General features: G+C 50.0%; 1 protein-coding gene across 2 annotated transcripts in view; it reads left to right on the top strand.

Annotated features, from left to right (window-relative positions):
• galntl6 (polypeptide N-acetylgalactosaminyltransferase like 6) overlaps window positions 1–15,927 on the top strand; it is a 103,827-nt gene extending 87,900 nt beyond the window's left edge. For both annotated transcript variants that reach the window (XM_023799189.2, XM_023799190.2), the window contains exons 6-13: window positions 842–1,027; window positions 2,798–2,981; window positions 9,849–9,966; window positions 11,421–11,528; window positions 11,679–11,900; window positions 14,292–14,408; window positions 14,610–14,759; window positions 15,090–15,927. In XM_023799189.2, coding sequence (XP_023654957.2) covers window positions 842–1,027; window positions 2,798–2,981; window positions 9,849–9,966; window positions 11,421–11,528; window positions 11,679–11,900; window positions 14,292–14,408; window positions 14,610–14,759; window positions 15,090–15,257 — 1,253 coding nt within the window. In that variant the 3' untranslated portion in view covers window positions 15,258–15,927. The remainder of the gene's footprint in view (window positions 1–841; window positions 1,028–2,797; window positions 2,982–9,848; window positions 9,967–11,420; window positions 11,529–11,678; window positions 11,901–14,291; window positions 14,409–14,609; window positions 14,760–15,089) is intronic.
• The last annotated feature ends 1,693 nt before the right edge of the window (window positions 15,928–17,620 follow it).

The raw sequence follows: 17,620 nt of genomic DNA, 5'->3' as shown, positions 1-17,620 counted from the left end.
TTTATCTGCGCCCTGCTTGCTATCTGCCACTAAACAACTGCTGCCCCTTGGCTGAGCTCCCCCTACAGGCAGAAGCTGAAACTACACACACGCCCACCCCAGCTAAAACCCAAATGCCCAAATCCCTAACAGAGAGCCTCAGCTATCCTGCCAAGCTGCCCTGATTCCTCCCCATGCTCCCTAACCCTGCACCTCCCTGACGCCGAGGTAGGACTTTCCTTCCCATTCCCTCTCACATCCATATCAGCCTCTAGATCGGAGCATGTCGGTTGCAGGAACCTTCCCGCAGAAGAACAGACATGCTACAGAAAGATGAGCTAATGGATCAGCCGAGAGTGACGGCCGTTTGATCGACTTGCTTATTTGCTGATTTATTCATGTGTTCATTAAGTTTCCCGAGGAAACTTTAAAAGCGTCTGCGAGCTTTTGGAGTCTCCTTCACGCCTTCCTTTAATATTCCAGAAGAGGAGCCCAATTTGACAATTCAATTAACCGTTAACTGCGAGGAAATCTTAAGGGACATTAAACATTTATGCACTAGGATGGGACTCAGGGAGTTCTGAACAAAACTGGCACTAGATTAACTCGTCACTGGCGAGAATTCCTTTCATTAGAACTGGAAACAAAAGCCTGGAAATTAATACAAGCGTCATTGTAAAGGTAGGAGGAATTTATTTTATGTACCCTAATCTAGGCAGCTTTTTCCTCTCCTGGATTCCTGGTGCTGTTCAGAGAAGCGTCAGGGATATGGCCGCCTGACAGGAAGTCTGGCAGAAGCTGCTGACGACGCCGATCCTGATTCTTCTCTTCTTCTGCCTCCGCCCCTTTTCCACTGTCACAGAACATCTGAAGGCGTCCCTGGAGAACTACATGACGAGGTTTCCGAAGGTGAGGATCATCCGGACCAAGAAGCGGGAAGGTCTGATCCGGACTCGCCTCCTGGGGGCCAGTGTGGCCAGGGGGGAGGTCCTCACCTTCCTGGATTCGCATTGCGAGGCCAATGTGAACTGGCTGCCCCCCCTACTGGGTAAGTGGGAGCTTTCGGGCCAATGAGGCGCCGGATTGCCGCCACACGCCGCCTGCCGATTGGCCAAATGCCTCCAAGCTTTCTGGCAGCATTACAGTTCGGCTGATTATTTATATCATCACAGTTTGCACATTAAATAACTGGCCAGTTTTGATAATAATTCGCGTCCTGCTGAATAGAACCCACGCACTACTGACTGTGTTCAGTTCACCGTTTCGCTCACATGCCGGTGTTTGATTGGCTCCCACTGGGATCCAATCATTGACGACACTGAGAAAAGTGGCATGATGACCTCAGTCCCGGAGGGTGAGGTGGGGTGTGCTGGCAATGTTTTCAAACAGGTCACATGACCCGGCTCCGCCCACCTCCCACTGGTGATCCGTGCATCATGCTGAGGCTGTTTTGTTTGCCTTTTATCCTTTTTTCCAACTCGTTGTTCATCGTACCTTGGTTTATATGACAAGTGTCTCCAAATATGCCGGGGGAGGGCAAGGGGTCAAAATGACCCCTCCCTCCATGCTGTTGAGGTAAACGGGGGTAACATTTATCTCAGCCATCCTCAGACTGAAATGAAAATCAAACAAATTTTCGTATCCAGGGCATCAGAGAATAAAATTAATCTTCTCCTGTTGGAATGTATGCATATATGTGCCACGTTTTGACAATAGATTGAAATGAATTATCTTCTACTCTTGACTACGCCATGTGACGGCGGGGTCTATAAAAACCCACTTCCGAAAGCCGCGGCCTCCACAGCGGCCCCGTTTCTGGAAGGTTCCAGGCTCGGCTTTGCACTTTAGTTCTGCGGCCTCGCTCTGAAGTTACCCGCTGTGCCGTCTGCCGGCCAGGCGGCACACTCCGCCCCCAGGAGCTGGAGTCCAGCCCACGTTCCGGGCTGCATGGCGACGACCCTGGGAATCAAAAACAAAAAAGAAAGAAACATACAGAGACGTCACGCCCCAGTGAGCACCTCTGATGAATATTTCAGAAGTGCCGGATATTGGACGGGAGCAGATTAACCCCCCCCCCCCCACTGGGGCGGCGTTCAGGCCACCAGCATCAGGAGGAAGTCGCAGGACCCGGATAGTCTGAGGTTCTTATCCCAGCATGTGGAGATTGAGTCTCGACAGCAAGAAATGAGGGCTTTATATCTGAAGTTAAGATCTGAAGGAAATGGCATTGAAGACGATACAAATGCTCATCACGCTTGTGTGTAATTAGTGTTAAGGTCTGGGCTTGTGCCTGGTTGCTGTCATGGAGATACATAAGGGCAGAGTCTTTGGTTCCAGGGTAGAATCGACCCCATGGGGGGGTTTATGTCCTCCTTTGGCTGTCTGTTGTCCTGCTCTCCACTCCCCGACTTGATTGGGTTTGAATTGCTTCCATTTGGAATCTGTCATGGACGCCGCTGCCTTCATTCCCGTCTGTTTGTTTTTCTTCCTGTTTTCTGTCCTTCGTTTTTTTTCCCTCTCCAGTCTGCATCCTTTTGTACTGATACCCCCCACCCCCCCCCACCATGACCATAAGTGGCATCCTGAAATTCCCGGAGCTCCAGGAGAGGAGGCGTGCGGAGGTGTTGGGGGGGGGGGGGGCGTGGGGTGGGGTAGGGAGGGTGACAGATCTGGGACAGTTCAGTTGGCCTGAGTGACATCGACGTTAGGAGGGGGGGGGGGGGCAAACCTACTCCAGAGCTACCTGATTCTGATCGCTGACCAGCCGCACGGGGGTGGGGAATTTTTTAATTATCAATTTGTCCCCCTGCGCTTCCAGACCAGATCGCCCAGAACCCAAGGACCATCGTGTGTCCCATGATCGACGTCATCGACCACAACCACTTCGGCTACGAGGCGCAGGCGGGGGACGCCATGCGGGGGGCCTTTGACTGGGAGATGTACTACAAGCGCATCCCCATCCCGCCAGAGCTGCAGGGTGCTGACCCCAGCGAGCCCTACCCGTAGGTACCGGCCCACCATGGGCTCCGCACCTGCATGTACTGTCACGGTTTTCACTGCCCCGCCGACGTGTCATTGACCCTAAAGAAAAATGCACCAAAATACTGCTCCTCCCAGAGATGGGATTCAGCGAAATGCAAACGCCGCTGTTTTATCCCTGAGGGGTCTTTCTGGTCGTGGTTCTGACATTGTCCTCTCGCTCTTGAGGTTGTGTTTTTTGGGATTGATGTCTTGCTTAATATGCATATTTTTTTTGCATTTTTAACTGCGGTTTTGAGCATCACCTGACCGGTAAATCTGTGCTGTTCGGTTGCGTTCACATCCGTGATTCTGATGGACATCGACAGGCACAGAGGGTGCCCCCCTGTGTCCGTCCTGATTACCACCAATTTTTGGCAGTCCTCCTGTGTCCTGTTTCTCCTGTCGGGGCCCCCTGCCTGCCGCCCTCCCTCCAATCGGCACTTTTGCGGCCCATTCCTGCCTCCACCAGGGAAGCCTTCCGATTGGATCTGTCTCGGCCCCGAGTCACCCGCATGCGGAGATATGACTCAGCCCACGTCTGCAGTGCCGTGTCTGTCCGCGGCGTTGGGGAAAGAAATCACCGGATTCACAGGGGAGTGTTTTGCTAAATCAATAGAGCTGCATTCTCTGCTCTGCGTAACGCCAGCAGAGACCAGAGCATATTTCTTACAGAGCGGAAGATGAAGAATAATTAAGGGAAGTGGACAATTTAAAGGCCTCGGTGATCTTTATTGTATGGTGCTTTATCCTCAAGTTCCCCCATGGCAGAACAGCATGGTTCTAGGTATCAGCTAGATATGTTCCGGGTCCTGGCAGACCGGAGACGATGATCCACCGCTACCCCTCCTCCCCCCATTCCCCCCCCCCCCGACTACCTTGAACGAGGCTTCTCCACAGATTTGCCCCGGGGCCCAAGTGTTGCCAAAGGAACCCCCTACCATCTGCGGGCCCCCTACCCCAGCATGGGGTGACCGAGCATAGAGGCTTCCTCACAGACAAAGCGGTTTGGTCCAGCCTGCACCTGACCCCCATCCCCCCCCATCGGTCCACAGCAGATAAGGAGAAGCACCTCCAGCGAGCAGAAACTTGAGAGGAGGACAGTGGGGGGCTGGTTCGAGTGGCTTGGCCCAAAAAACACAAAGTTTTCTGACTTACTTCTTTATCTAGAACAGAATAGTTCCCACATCCAGAGACCTATCAGGGTTCTCGGCAGCGGGTGTCGTATTCGGGGCCTTTAAATGATGAGTGCGACGGCACCACCCCTCTGAAGGACTTTGAGAAGGTCTTCCAGTTCTGCCCTTAAAAAGACCCCAGCACCTGCATGCCTTATTATGCAAGGAGAGTCCCGGTAAGGATGCCTTAATATAGATCTTAGCGTCTGTTACAAGATGAAAGTGGATCCTCCATTTGGATCAGAGCTCATTTGTAAAATGACTTATCCGGCGAAGAGGGGCGGATCTTTGCGGACGCTTGCCGGAGCGCTAATGAATCCGGGATGATGTGTCCAAGGGGGGGGGGGGGGGAGTGTTTTGCTACAGAGCATTTTCCAGAGGGTCCTGGCCTCCTAATGAAATCACATTAACCCCGCAGCAGAGCCCACGAAAGGCCGGGCCTGTATTACAGCCAAAGTTGGTTTAACATCGCCCCCTGCTGGACAAACATTAGTCAGCTCACAATGACATATGAGCGCAGATGTCAGTTGTACAGAATGGTGGAGAAGAGTAGATTTATTCATTTATATTTGCCCCTCTCTGTTATAACCGACCTTGAATTATTCGCAGAGAGGACTGTGCCGGGTTTCTCCTTTTGTCTTTTTTCTCTCTTTTTCTGCTCTTGTGGAGAACATCCTCATGTTTTAATCATAATCTGTCAGACATGCCCTTGGTTCTCCGCGCGGAGCTTTAAGGAGACAGAATCAAAACATGCGTGAACCACATGCTCATCCTCAGGATCTTACGCAGGACCATGATGAATGCCCGCAGGTGAGGTTCTCCCTGTGTCGCTCGTCATTTGCGTCTGACCTGCAGGTTCCGCCTGTCCTTGGTTGCATTAAATGCATCGGCCCTCGAGTGAAAAGTGGAGGTCATCGATCACTTCAAAGTGCCAGCTATCGGTGTCGGCGTTTCAAAGCAGAGACGAGATCTTTGTACTCGCCTTTACGTTTAACGATAAATTCAGCGCAGGAAATGTGAGAAATAGCCAAGCTGGAACATCTAAAACTTTGAGAAAGGTGCTTTTTTTAACAGGAAAGTCACAGCAAGTCTCTTTGCGGCCGCTTCCATGTTTAACCATCTCCATAGTAATAAAAACTCTGGCCCAGAGGATTGTGGGAGTCAGGCACTGTGGCTCTGTAGGACCCTGCCTCACTCCAGCGGTGCGGTTCTGCGTTTGCCCGCACACAATTTACCGAACACCCTGACAGATGGTCATTTGCGATACGAAACATCCCTGTTCCCAAAAGCTAGAGGCAGGAGAGGGATTTAGAGAGGGGTGAAAACTCTTAACCAGAAAATTAGCCCTCACAAATGGGGTCACTGATATTTTGATGGATAAAAAGCTATTTACCCATCCGAATAATTTACGCAGCTTTTTACGAGATTGCGCGGGACCATTACTGTTCTGACTTCTCAATTAGCCTGCAATACTCCATAGACTTAAATTTGTCAACAGACAGTCTGTCAGCGTGAAATGTGTCCTTTTAAATAGAATAAAAATGCTAAATTAGCAGGGAATTTTGTTTCGCTACGGCGTGTCCAACACGGCCACCCACACGCATCTTATTAACATGCTCGCAGCTGCTAGTCCAAACGTTCGCTTGTGGCGTAACTTAGCGGGAGGCGATGGTGGACGTGAGATGCCATTAACATTAAAACAATCCTCTGCGATGCTTCCGGGGGGAGTTGGCGTGTTGAGAACGGGCGCGTTTTGGACGGGCCTCAGTGAGTGGATGACCCCCCCCAGCTCGTTTAAGTACAGGCCTGGGGAAAGGCTGACCAGCCAAAACCAGAACTCCAGTGAGACTGAGGGTAATTATACTATTGACAGCGTTGGCTGGCAGGATGTGTAAAATGCCATTTTTCGTTTCCTGGGTTCTCCGAACAGATTGGAACTGGAACAACACTATCCTCCTGGGAATGACTATTCCTGGGCCCCTCTTTCTGCCATTCTTCCTGTTTCCTACCTTCTTAGCTCCTGGCTAAAGACCTTTCCATTGGACCGTTGGACGTTCCGCTGAGATGTAAGTGTCAACAGGCAGAATTGATCTCTCCCTCTGCATCTCAGCACATTATTTCATGTGGCCTTTTGCTGCAAGACCTTGAGGAGTTCGGTAATATTAGAAGCCTGTTGCTGGACCCCAGAATCGACTCCTATTGGGTGTTTGGTACCTCTGGCTGGTTCCTTAGCCCCTGGCAGCTTTCCTAAAGAAGCTCAAACGGAGGCACTGCGATCTGTCAGTGGGCCATAGGTTGAAAACCAGGAAGTTTAGCTCATTAGGGCTAAATTTCAAGCCGTGACACTGAGACGAGGCGGGAATTTGACAACATGAACAGTTGAGGCCTGTTGCCCCCTAACCCTCTATCCATGGTTGGTGCTTAGATTGACACATGGGTCAGCCAATCCCTTTCACTCAGAATGCTGCTAAGCCCGCCCATTGCATTGATGCGTTCAGCCTTTTTTTTTTTCCCCCCAGCAAGCAGTAAATCCACAGCTAAATTACTGGCTAATTATAGTCATCCGCTTTCATCTGAGACCGGTTTGTTTTTTTTGGGCAGTTATTTATCCGATGCCACGGGATGTGCTGCCAAGGATTCGGATCCATGCAGCCAGAGCTCCCAGATTAACCAGTGCCTGTCCGGGTGCCGGCCGACGAGTCGCCAGTGAAGAGCTGGCTTCCCTATTACCTTCCTTAATTGAGTCAGCAGCTATATTTCAGTACTTTATTAGATTGGAAGGGACCAGGCCAGAGAGGATTACTGCAGAGCAAATTGATTTTGTTGCCCTCTGCTCTTCTCCGTCCGCGGCCCCTTCCAGCATGATCTAGGGGGCTGGTGAGCACACTGCGGGCTCTGAACACTTCATGACCCCTTCGCCAGCACAGGGGGAGTGACATGGGACACGGGCCTCATTCCCGCCTGTTAACTGAGATCATCATGAAGGCCGGTGAGACCCAGGACGGCAGACGTGTCCAGGTGTGTCCCCTGTTCATCTGCCAGCGTGTCGTTAAGCCACTCTTCACAAGTAGGGCCAGAAGAACATCACTCTCCTTAATCCAGACTGGGAAGTTCACAGCTGCCAAGCTCTCCCGGTTTCCTAAGCTACGGCGCAACTTTCCACAATGAGGCCCTCCTCCGAGCCGCTCTGGGGCGCCGCATTCTCGGTCGCGAGTGCCGACGCCCTCGCTCCCCACGCAGCCGAGCCTTAATTATGCATTCCGGCGACGGGAAAAGCAGAAAGGTTAAGGAAGCGAAAGCGAGAGTGCAGGTACGAGCCCCTGTGCTTCCGCACTCCAACAAGGTACTTAACTCAGATTGCTTCGATAAATAAATGCCTCGGAAGAAAAAAAAAAGCCACAGGCTATGTTTAAACAAAGTAGGATGTGTCGCCTTCAATGAAAACACCTGCGGAGACACTAAAAATAAGCCAGAGAAAAGTTGAAGGCGGATATCGGTCTTTTATCCCTGCTATAAAATGTTTTTTTTTTTCTCCCTTTTGAATTTGGTTGATATATGCTGTCAAGGGCGCAGTGAAAAGTGCCGAGCGTTCCGGGTCCGTCGCCGCTAAAGGCAGCGTCCAAATATATCCTGGCCAGTTCCCACTAATGGAGCGGGCTGGGTCTGGTGCTGTGAAGTGAATTAACGAGGCCGCCTAGCCGGACCGGGGGCTCCCGGAGCTCTAATTGGGTTGAAGAATGGAATGAGGTGCGCCAAAACAGAACTCCCACCGCTCAGAAATTCCTCCAGGTCTCAGTGCCGCATGGTCTTCATTCGTACCTCCTACATCCCCCCCCCTACTCCTGCGGACCTTCCGGCACCTTCACTGAGTCTCCCCCCCCCCCCCACACTGCCACCACCGCATCGCTGCGTTTCCATGCCTACCCTGATGTTCATTGCTAAAGTCCGCAGCTCCTCTTATAGCCGCTAGCCGGGTCACATGTCTTTTAAGTTCTGAGAGAAAAAATACTAATAAGTAATAAAGTGAACGCACAAAATACAAGGTACTCTGCAGAATGTCAAATCCCTCCAGTCGCCGAGCCGGGACATGATGATGACCAAATTTGGAGTCGAGAAAAATGCATCAAGTAGGGGCACAAATTGGGAATGGTTGGGGTCGTCATGGAGACAAGTAAAATCACCTCTTTCCCTGAAAATTAGTCCAGCACTCTCATACATACAATTCTCCCCAGTATTATGCAATTATCTGAGTTTATTTCTTAAAATAAATACCATTAACCAGCTTTCCTCACTCAGATTATGAGGAACAAAAGGAAGTTGACTGTGTCAATCTGATCGGGAAACTGTGTCAAGCTTTCTGTTAAAGCTACTTTTAGCAGGCTGACTGTTACCCTTCCCATCCAGGCTAACTATGATAGCCATCCCTCCCTGCAAGGCTAATTATGTTAGCCATCTCTTCCAGGCTAACAATGATAGCCATCCCTGCAAGGCTAATTATGTTAGCCATCTCTTCCAGGCTAACAATGATAGCCATCCCTGCAAGGCTAATTATGTTAGCCATCTCTTCCAGGCTAACAATGATAGCCATCCCTGCAAGGCTAATTATGTTAGCCATCTCTACCAGGCTAACTATGATAGCTACCTCTACCAGGCTAACTTGCTTGTTATATGACCATGACATAGACTTTTCTGATGTATGCTGATTATAATTCTACAAGAAGTAAAAAATAAACACTGTATAGCTGTGTCTGGATAAAACTGCAAAAAGAAAGAAATCCATAAACATGTCCAGGTAAATCATTGGTCATATACGTTTCTAGCTTAGCAATGAACGTCAGGCAGTGATGTGCTGGGATGTGACGCCATCCTGCCTGAATGCCTTCATTTACACCCGGTCCAGGTGGCTCTTTAAACGAAAGAACCGAACGAATCGATAACTAGCGAAAATCAGGACCAAGCGCTTGGTGGGGGGGGGGCTACCTTAGCCATGTATTAAACAGTGGGGGGGGGGGGTCTAATAAACCAGGCCTATCGCGAGGCACCGTATGGCCTGCAATCCGTCCCCACAAACACGCTTTTCCTGCTGTTCCCATTTTTTCCCAGTTCCCCTCCGAACGATTACAAAGTACCCAAAGGATGCCTGTATGCCTGTATAATGATCTGAGCACCAAACAGTACAGAAATGCTAACATTATATGTAATGTTGAGCATAATAACACTGGCGGTATTACGGCATACATATCCCTCGACGCTCGACGCTGTGGTATCATAGGGGGGGGTCTGGCGTCCAGCTCGACTCCTCATCCCTCCTTCCCAGCTTCTCATTTTCCATTTCCCATGATGCTGATCTCTGTGATCTCCCGTCGCCTCCTACAAAAATACCCGAGTCGGAAAGAATTAAAATAAACATTTGGAGGACACCCCCTTCGCACGTTTAGAGACGGCGGGCGGCGTGGAGGCCAGCCTCAGACACCTCAACGAACCTTCGGGGGGGTGGGGGGGGGCAGCTTTTTTGATCTGAGCGTTACGAGGAGCAGCCGGCTGCATAAATAGCGGCCGGTGATGTCGCTGCGGCGTTTCTGAAAGCTTGGCCGCCAGCTAATGTCGTGGCGGGAGCTGCGCTGATGTTGGATTCCCACTCTAATAATACCCACTCCCCCATCCTCTAATCTCCAGATCTCCAGTGATGGCCGGCGGCCTCTTCGCCGTCAACCGGGAGTGGTTCTGGGAGCTGGGAGGCTACGATACGGGCCTGGAAATCTGGGGAGGGGAGCAGTATGAGATTTCATTCAAGGTGAGTGGAAACTCTGTCTGCTTATTCACTGCACGCTTAGTCCTGCTTGCCGCGGATCAGACGCCCTACCCTACAGCGTTTGAAGTGCTGATCCAGTTCCACCACTGTCCTGATTCGCTGTGCATCGCAGTCACTTTCCAGTGGTGATCTTCCCCTCGTCCTTTCCACGCTGCGTTCAGTGAGAGCTGAAAGCCCACCGGTCGGACTCCGCTTCGAAATTAATTAGCTAGCCTGACGGCCCGATCGTCCTCGTCTCAGGGCTGACTCTGTTTATTATCTGGGTGTGGAGGAGGTGTCTGGTCTCCCACCGTCTGTCATTGTGCGCGTGTGAGAGCGCGTCGTTCGCTCCGCACTGGGCGCCAGGGCAACAACAAAAACGTTGCCGGGGACCAATTGCCGGGTTCACCGTTTCTCCCTCTGTAGTTCTTCACAGAAACATTGTGATACGGTCCTTTAGCGAATCCCAGTTGAATAACCCCACAATTTCACCTACAATTCTCTTGTCCTCAAAATAATGATCGCTGCACTTTGCTAACGTAGGTAGTAGTGTACTGGTTGGCTTTAAAATATTGTATTTTGTTTTTAAATATTATTTTTTGCATGAGACAAGCAGGTATAGAAAATGGATGGATAGATTATCTAGCCAGTAATAGAGTTCTTTGGGGCCTCGGATTGAACTCCACAGCTGGGAGCCCTACTCTCAAATTGAGTGATTTCCCTAACCGCACATTAGACGGCACCGTTGGTGTGTTCGTGAGTCTGATCTGGGTATGGATAGCAGGTAACAGCCAATACGGTCTACAACAAAGAGTGTGACCAATGGTGATAGCGGCTTGTCGGTAAGAAGACTGTCAGCAAGACAGAACACCACATTCCCCAGGTTAGCGGCTACATGCACAAGCTAAAAGTAGCTTAGCTGTAGCCAGCCTGTTAAAAAGCAGACCCAAAAATGAATGCGTCTTAGTGCTGGCAGTGGTGCTGCGTGTGCCTGTAGCTGCTAACACGTTAGCGATCCACACAGGCCCTCTCGAGAGACAGAGAGAAAAGTGGGGGGAACACTAGCATGGCGTGTTAGCGATCCACAATCCACTTACAGGCACTTACACTTACAGAGCTGATGCTAGTTCTACCAGGTTAGCCAGTAGCAGGTCAGTGTTTGTGATGTCTACTATCCCCAGCTGCCGTTCACTCCGGAAGCCTGTTTTAGCGTGAGAAACATATGAAGTGTGGGGATAGAGACAGCAGACTCACTGACTTCATTATTCAATTAAATATCTCATTCTATTTCCATCCTGCTCATTTGACTCGTACGAAGTTCACCCAAGTTCACCTCAAACAATGTGTTTATATCTGTGGATCACTGTGGCATCATAACGTTTTGATTTTTGCTGGTTGCTATGAAGCCTGCACTCGGACGGCATCATTAACACTGGCTTCCATCCCCCCCCCCCCAGGTGTGGATGTGCGGGGGCAGTATGTATGACGTGCCTTGCTCCAGGGTGGGGCACATCTACAGGAAGTACGTCCCGTATAAAGTGCCCTCCGGAACCAGCCTGGCGAGAGTAAGGGTGCCGGCAGAGAGCGCGGCCCACGCCGAATGGAGTCGCCCCGCGGGTTTAAGGAAGCGCAGGCCTGTTTTTGAGGCAGCTTAAGTGAAATAGGTGAGATCGATTTGATGTGCTGCAGTGTCCTTTTCTGCCCCCCCCCCACAGAACCTGAAGCGGGTGGCGGAGACGTGGATGGATGAGTACACCGAGTACATCTACCAGCGCCGACCCGAGTACCGGCACCTGTCCACCGGCGACCTGACCACCCAGAAAGCCCTGCGCAAGCGGCTCCAGTGCAAGGATTTCCGGTGGTACATGGAGACCGTGGCCTGGGACATACCCAAGTACTACCCCCCCGTGGAGCCTCCGCCAGCCGCCTGGGGGGAGGTGAGCCTGCTGCCGGCCCTCGGGACCTATAGGGAGGCGGGACTTCCTGTGAAGGCGGGGACTGGGAGGGATATTGGCAGTCAGCATCTGAGGAACGACAGTGGCATGCTTAAGGCACGATGCGTAACCTCCGGAGCATGAAATACAGATTACACTCGGCCTCAAAGAGGATTACAGGCCCCATATAGCGCAGGTCGCACTGAAAAGGCAGCCGCAGGCAGGCATTACCGCGACGGAGAGCCAGGTAATAATCGGCCCCGTTACCCCACTGCCCCTGTCTGACCGGGTTCGACCGCGCAGCCGGTCCAGACATCCTGCCCTGCGGGATGATTTTGCCAGGTGACGCGTCTTGTTCTAACTTCAGCTGCTATGGGACCATCGAGGTCAGCAGAGCTGTCATCCAAAGACGTTTAAGAAACAGCATCTCTTTCAGTCCATCCACCATGTACGTTTAAACAGGATCTTTGCGTATTAAACTATCCAAGTCGATGACGCGCCCCCCCGCCCAACCTGGATTTATTGGCTCCTTGGCCAGGGGCCCCGGGCCCCAGATCATCCCCACGTGGCCTCTCTATTTATGGGTGCCCGACTCCGAAGGGCCTCGCTCATCCGGCCCGCTTGCACTCAGTAGGGAAATTGATAGTTAAAGCGGAGTGGAGTGCGTATCTCTGAGAGCATCCCCCGGGGGTGGGGGGGGTGGGGGGAGGGGGATCACACTCACCGCACTTCTCCTTCTGCCCAGACGACGGCAGTAATTTCACTGTCAGGCTGACAGCTTCATATCTCGACTCCGTCGCCGTGGGCCCCGTCGCCGTGCCGACGGCCCTGATGTATGGGACAATAAAAGGGGACCTCATTGGGCATTCGGCAGAGCGTCCCAGCACAGCGGCTGGAAGAGGCCCAGACCCATAAATAAGAGCTCGTCAACATCTCCGCGGGGTTTTCAGCGGGCGCGTCTATAGCATTCAGGACTGGATACACCCCAGACCAGTCCAAACACTTCCTTTTGCAGCTTCCTGTTTTCTCCATTTCCTTGGAAACCATACGTATAGAGGCACGGCGACTCTGTAACTTGGACGTAGAAATTCAGTTTCTGCACTTTATATTTTGAAGACTGAATTTTATAAAAACAAACAAAAAAAAAAACAGGATTCGGCTGGAGTTTATTATTGGTGTGCGTCACTGTGTGGTTTTTTTTATACATTTTTGTAGCATGCGGGAAGAAACACTTCACATTTTCTTTGTTGATGGGGTAGAGTTTGTGTGTGTGAGTTGATTAAATCTGGGGTTGCGGGCAGCATCTCCAGTTTTAATAAAAGATCTCCGTCTGAAGAAAAGCCCTAGAGAGGCTTTCAGTTTGTTGAAAGCTGTGCTCTGTGTTTAGGCCACATAAAGGCAGGGGATTCAGGTAATGGAACGAAATTGCCGGAGGTACAGAAATGCCGGGGAGGGATAGCCTATTTCCAGTGCTCCCTGTTTGCCAGGGCAGGGAAAATGTCAAATCAATTGTCCAAAATATTTCATTCATTGGCCAAAACACGGGGAGAGCATAGAGTCACAGGAGAGGCAGAACGAGGCGGAGGATGGAAAGAGAGACGGAGGTCAGGAAGGCCTGGTACTAGAGAAGGAGCCCGAAAATTAGGAAAGTAAGAGTTCAAGGAGAAAAACTATTAGAATGAATAAAAATGAACTGGAGCTAAATGTAATCTGTAATTATTCTCCTTTTATGGTCTGTTTTGTTCTCTAACAATAAGGGCAGGTGTTTCATTACAGTAGGAGCCCGGTAGAGTTCTGCAAATGAGATGCGCAGTGGCCGCGAGGTGTGGACGCTTACTGTCAGGCTCCGTGACTGCGGACCGGGGATCATTCCGGAAGAAACAAAGAAACCTCAGGCTGGTTGCTCAGCGGCGCTGTGTGATATCAGCGTAGCGAGGGGGCAGCTAGCGCAGCCATTAGGGGGTTAGAGGCGTCAAACCATAGATAAGGGACCAGATTCACCGCCAAGTAGTTAAATTCCTTTCTGTAGAAATATACAGCGGTTTCCATAGAGAGCAGTTTTGGATAAAAGAAAAATCTGTTGAACACTATAACAATGCATAAGTAAAATGTTGGTCTTATAGATCTGACAGCAGTAAATGGAATTATTTGTCTCTCGGGGTGTGGTGCATGATGGGAAGCTGCATGCAGGCAGTTGTTTCCCACCTTTGCTTGAACCCTGCAGCGCCCCCCCCCCCCAGAGGTCAGGCCATGCTAGCATTTCCCAGTAACCGTCAGGTGTCCCAAGGTCCAGAAGGTGGAAGGGTGGGGGGGGGGCGGTGATCCGCTTGGCAGTGTGTTCACGCCGCGCGTGGGCGGAGCGAGCCCAGCGTGACCCGTCATGTCCGCCCGCAGATCCGGAACGTGGCGACGAGCCTGTGCATCGACAGCAAGCATGGAGCCACGGGGAGCGAGCTGCGTCTGGAGGCCTGCCTGCAGGAGCGCGCGGAGCGGACCTGGGCGCACGAGCAGGTACGTGCGTCTCCCATAATGCGCTGGGGCCTGCTGGGGAGTCGACCGGTGGGGAGTAAAACCAGAGATATGGGGGGAATTTGCATCCCTTTCTCTTACACTGGACCTCAAGGACGTCCTGTCGGAACAGGATTGGGGGGGGGGGGTGTAGTCACTATCTTTAAGAAACAATTTTTCACAAAAGCGCCCCTCATCTGTCAGATCTTCACCTTTGGCTGGAGGGAGGACATCAGGCCGGGGGACCCGCTGCACACCCGGAAGTTCTGCTTCGACGCCGTGTCGCAGAGCAGCGCTGTAACGCTGTACGACTGCCACGGCATGAAGGGTAACCAGCACTGGCGTTACAGGAAGGTAAGCCGTGCCGACGGCGCCCCCTGGTGGCGGTGATGATGGCAGTGAACAGCAGTATAATTCTACAGGCCGAAACATGAACTCGTACATGCGAATAGTCACGGACTGTGTATTTGCAGTGTGTCCCACAGCAGCTGGCTGTCGGTGACAGTCTCGATGCGTCGGGCTTTCTCTTTTGGTCCCATGCTGTACGATGCAGCCCACTTGATAAAAACCATACCTAGTTTGGCGGCTGTAATCTGTGGTGGGTTGGGGGGGGTGTGATAAGGGCAGGGGGATTATGCTGTCCGCAGCTCTGGTCACGCCGGTCCCCATCTTCCCGGACTGTAGGATAAGTCTCTGTACCACCTGGTGAGCAGCGGCTGCATGGACTGCAGCCCCCGTGATAAGCGGGTCTTCATGAGCGCCTGTGACCCCGAGTCAGCGACGCAGCGCTGGCTCTTCCGCCACGTCAACGCCACCATCCTGGACAAGTTCGAGAGCCCAACCAGCTCCTAGGCTCGGCCCGTGCAGCGAGCCGCCGGCGAGAGCCAGGCCGGGCGTCCCTGGGACCCCGGTGCTATTCGGGTTTTGAGGCGCTCCCACTCCTTTCGGACCCCCACCCCAGACCGGCTCTCCCCAACGCCGAATGGGGAGGGGCACCACGGAGTTGGGCCGACCCAGACGGGCTCGGGCGAGGCCTGGCCAACAGGGAGCAGCTGCAGGATGCCGGAATGACAGGGCCCACCTCGCCTGGCTGGTCAGTGCGGGAATGCGGGAGTACAGACACACGGACGCGTCGGTACAGCCGAGGTCTGGTTAGAAGCACAACGGAGATCTGACGTGTGATAAGAGCAGGAGCATCGATACAACGCTGATGATTACTTCATGTTCTAAGGAATTACAGCAAGTTTCCTTTGACTTAATTTGTCTATATCATTTTATTTATTTGTCTATTTATTTCCCTGTTTGTTTGTCTGTTATTATTTTACATCAGCTAGCTATAATGGTGCTGGACAATGTAATACATTAAAAAAAAAAAATAGTGAAAAACACGATTTTGAGAGATCCAGTAAAATAGCCAGTGTCCAAAATAAACTGTCAGAAAATGAATAGTCATCTATCATTCAAAAAAATATTAGGATAAGAAATGTTTTATAGTTTTGTTTTGTTTGTTTTTTTAACAAACAAAAAATGTAAAATGAAATAAACATGCTGTAATATGTTAGCGAGCGGTGTGTTTTTATTTCAGTGTTAGGAATGAGGGTTTTTGTTCTTGGTGCTAACATCTGTGACTGTGTAATTACACACGTGTCTATGATTATCAGCGACAATTAACAATTCTGCTAAATTTTAAATTAATGTTGAAAGATCTTACGTTTTTTAGTGATCCTTTACTCCCTCTAGTGGTGATGTTCGTCAACTGCATCCCACTATGGGAGTCGTTTACAAGAGGAATTTCAAAGCAAGCAAACAAAAGTTATATTCCCTATACTTGTATTCAAGGGAGTATTCCGCAAAGCAGGATTTCTTGTTAGATAGATAACTTGTCAGATTTAACCTCCTGAGACCCAAGGAAAAAAGTGTCCTTCAATTGTAGGTTATTTGTCTTTGGAGTAAATAAGACATCTTACAATTTAGATTTTTTCTAATTTAATCTTATTTTAATTTCACAGCATGTCCTCTTTAGTGCACAACAAGAATAAATACGTTTCCCAACATCAGTGAAAAAATAAATGCAAAAATACAATGTCCACTACAATGGGCATAAATGAATAGGTCGGGTCTCAGGAGGTTAAGGTAGTCCAAGCTAGGTGGACTTCATCTTTGTTCATTTAGATTTAGCCCAAACTACCTTAAATCCAACAAATTATCCGGCTAAGCAAGAAATCCTGCTTTGTGGAAGATTCCCCAAGTGCTTTGTGTTTTAGCACAATTATAGAAGCTGCCTTACAGTAGGTTATATCTTTTCAATATTTTAAGATAACCTGCCATATGCAATAATAAGCATAGAGCAGGACTCAAGGGCATGACAGAACTTGGATTAGGGTTTTCAGCCGATCTTCGTGCACTGATCATAGAGTAATATGTATCGTTTTTGTAGTTACGGTTTATTAACACTAGATGGCAGCAACATCAACAAGATGAGTAAAGTTCTGATAATCCTTTCAGTCTGGTTTGTTAATCCTTAATAACTTTCAGTCTGGTCTGTCGCTTAAAATCATTTTATTTTGGCACTTCCCAAAAATTCACATTGTTGCTCCGATTTGTAAATTTATTGTTCAGCAGAGTAAAAAAAAGTGTTCTCATTTCTCACACTTAGGATCAACTTGAGAGTGACAAACTGGATGAATATGACGAAATACTTGCCTGTTATGTTATTACATATGAAAGCGATTCAGTAGATATTTTTTTTGTTTGCTTTCGTTATGCGTCAGAAATTCCCACCCCACACAAATCTAAATTTTCTATAGAAAAATATGTTTGACCCCTACATCCTGCTGCCGTGTCATTCGTCCCACTTGACGTGACAACTTTCCATTGTGGGAGCATAATTACACTTTTACTGGTTAGATGTTAGAATAAACGGAATGGAGAAAAACAGGTAGATTCAAGCCCTGTGTAAACACTAATATCAGGGGAGGGTGAGCTTCTCAGAGGTCCTACCTGACCTTGCAGGGCTGACGTGGGACTATTGAGGGAAAAATGGGCGGTAGACAGAGTTGCATACACACCCAAAAAAATCAACAAGATGATTTGTGAAATGTATCGTGCTGTTTGACTGCTTTAGACGTGTTCCAAAGCTATTGGATGCAAGCAACTGAGTGCCTAAATTTCCTTCGGGATCCATAAAATACCTATCTAATCTATTTATCAAATGT

Source organism: Paramormyrops kingsleyae, chromosome 25 (assembly GCF_048594095.1).
Source record: "Paramormyrops kingsleyae isolate MSU_618 chromosome 25, PKINGS_0.4, whole genome shotgun sequence".
NCBI classification, from domain to species: domain Eukaryota; kingdom Metazoa; phylum Chordata; class Actinopteri; order Osteoglossiformes; family Mormyridae; genus Paramormyrops; species Paramormyrops kingsleyae.
The sequence above is the reverse complement of the archived record's forward strand: the minus strand, read 5'-3'. Positions and strand labels throughout refer to the sequence as shown.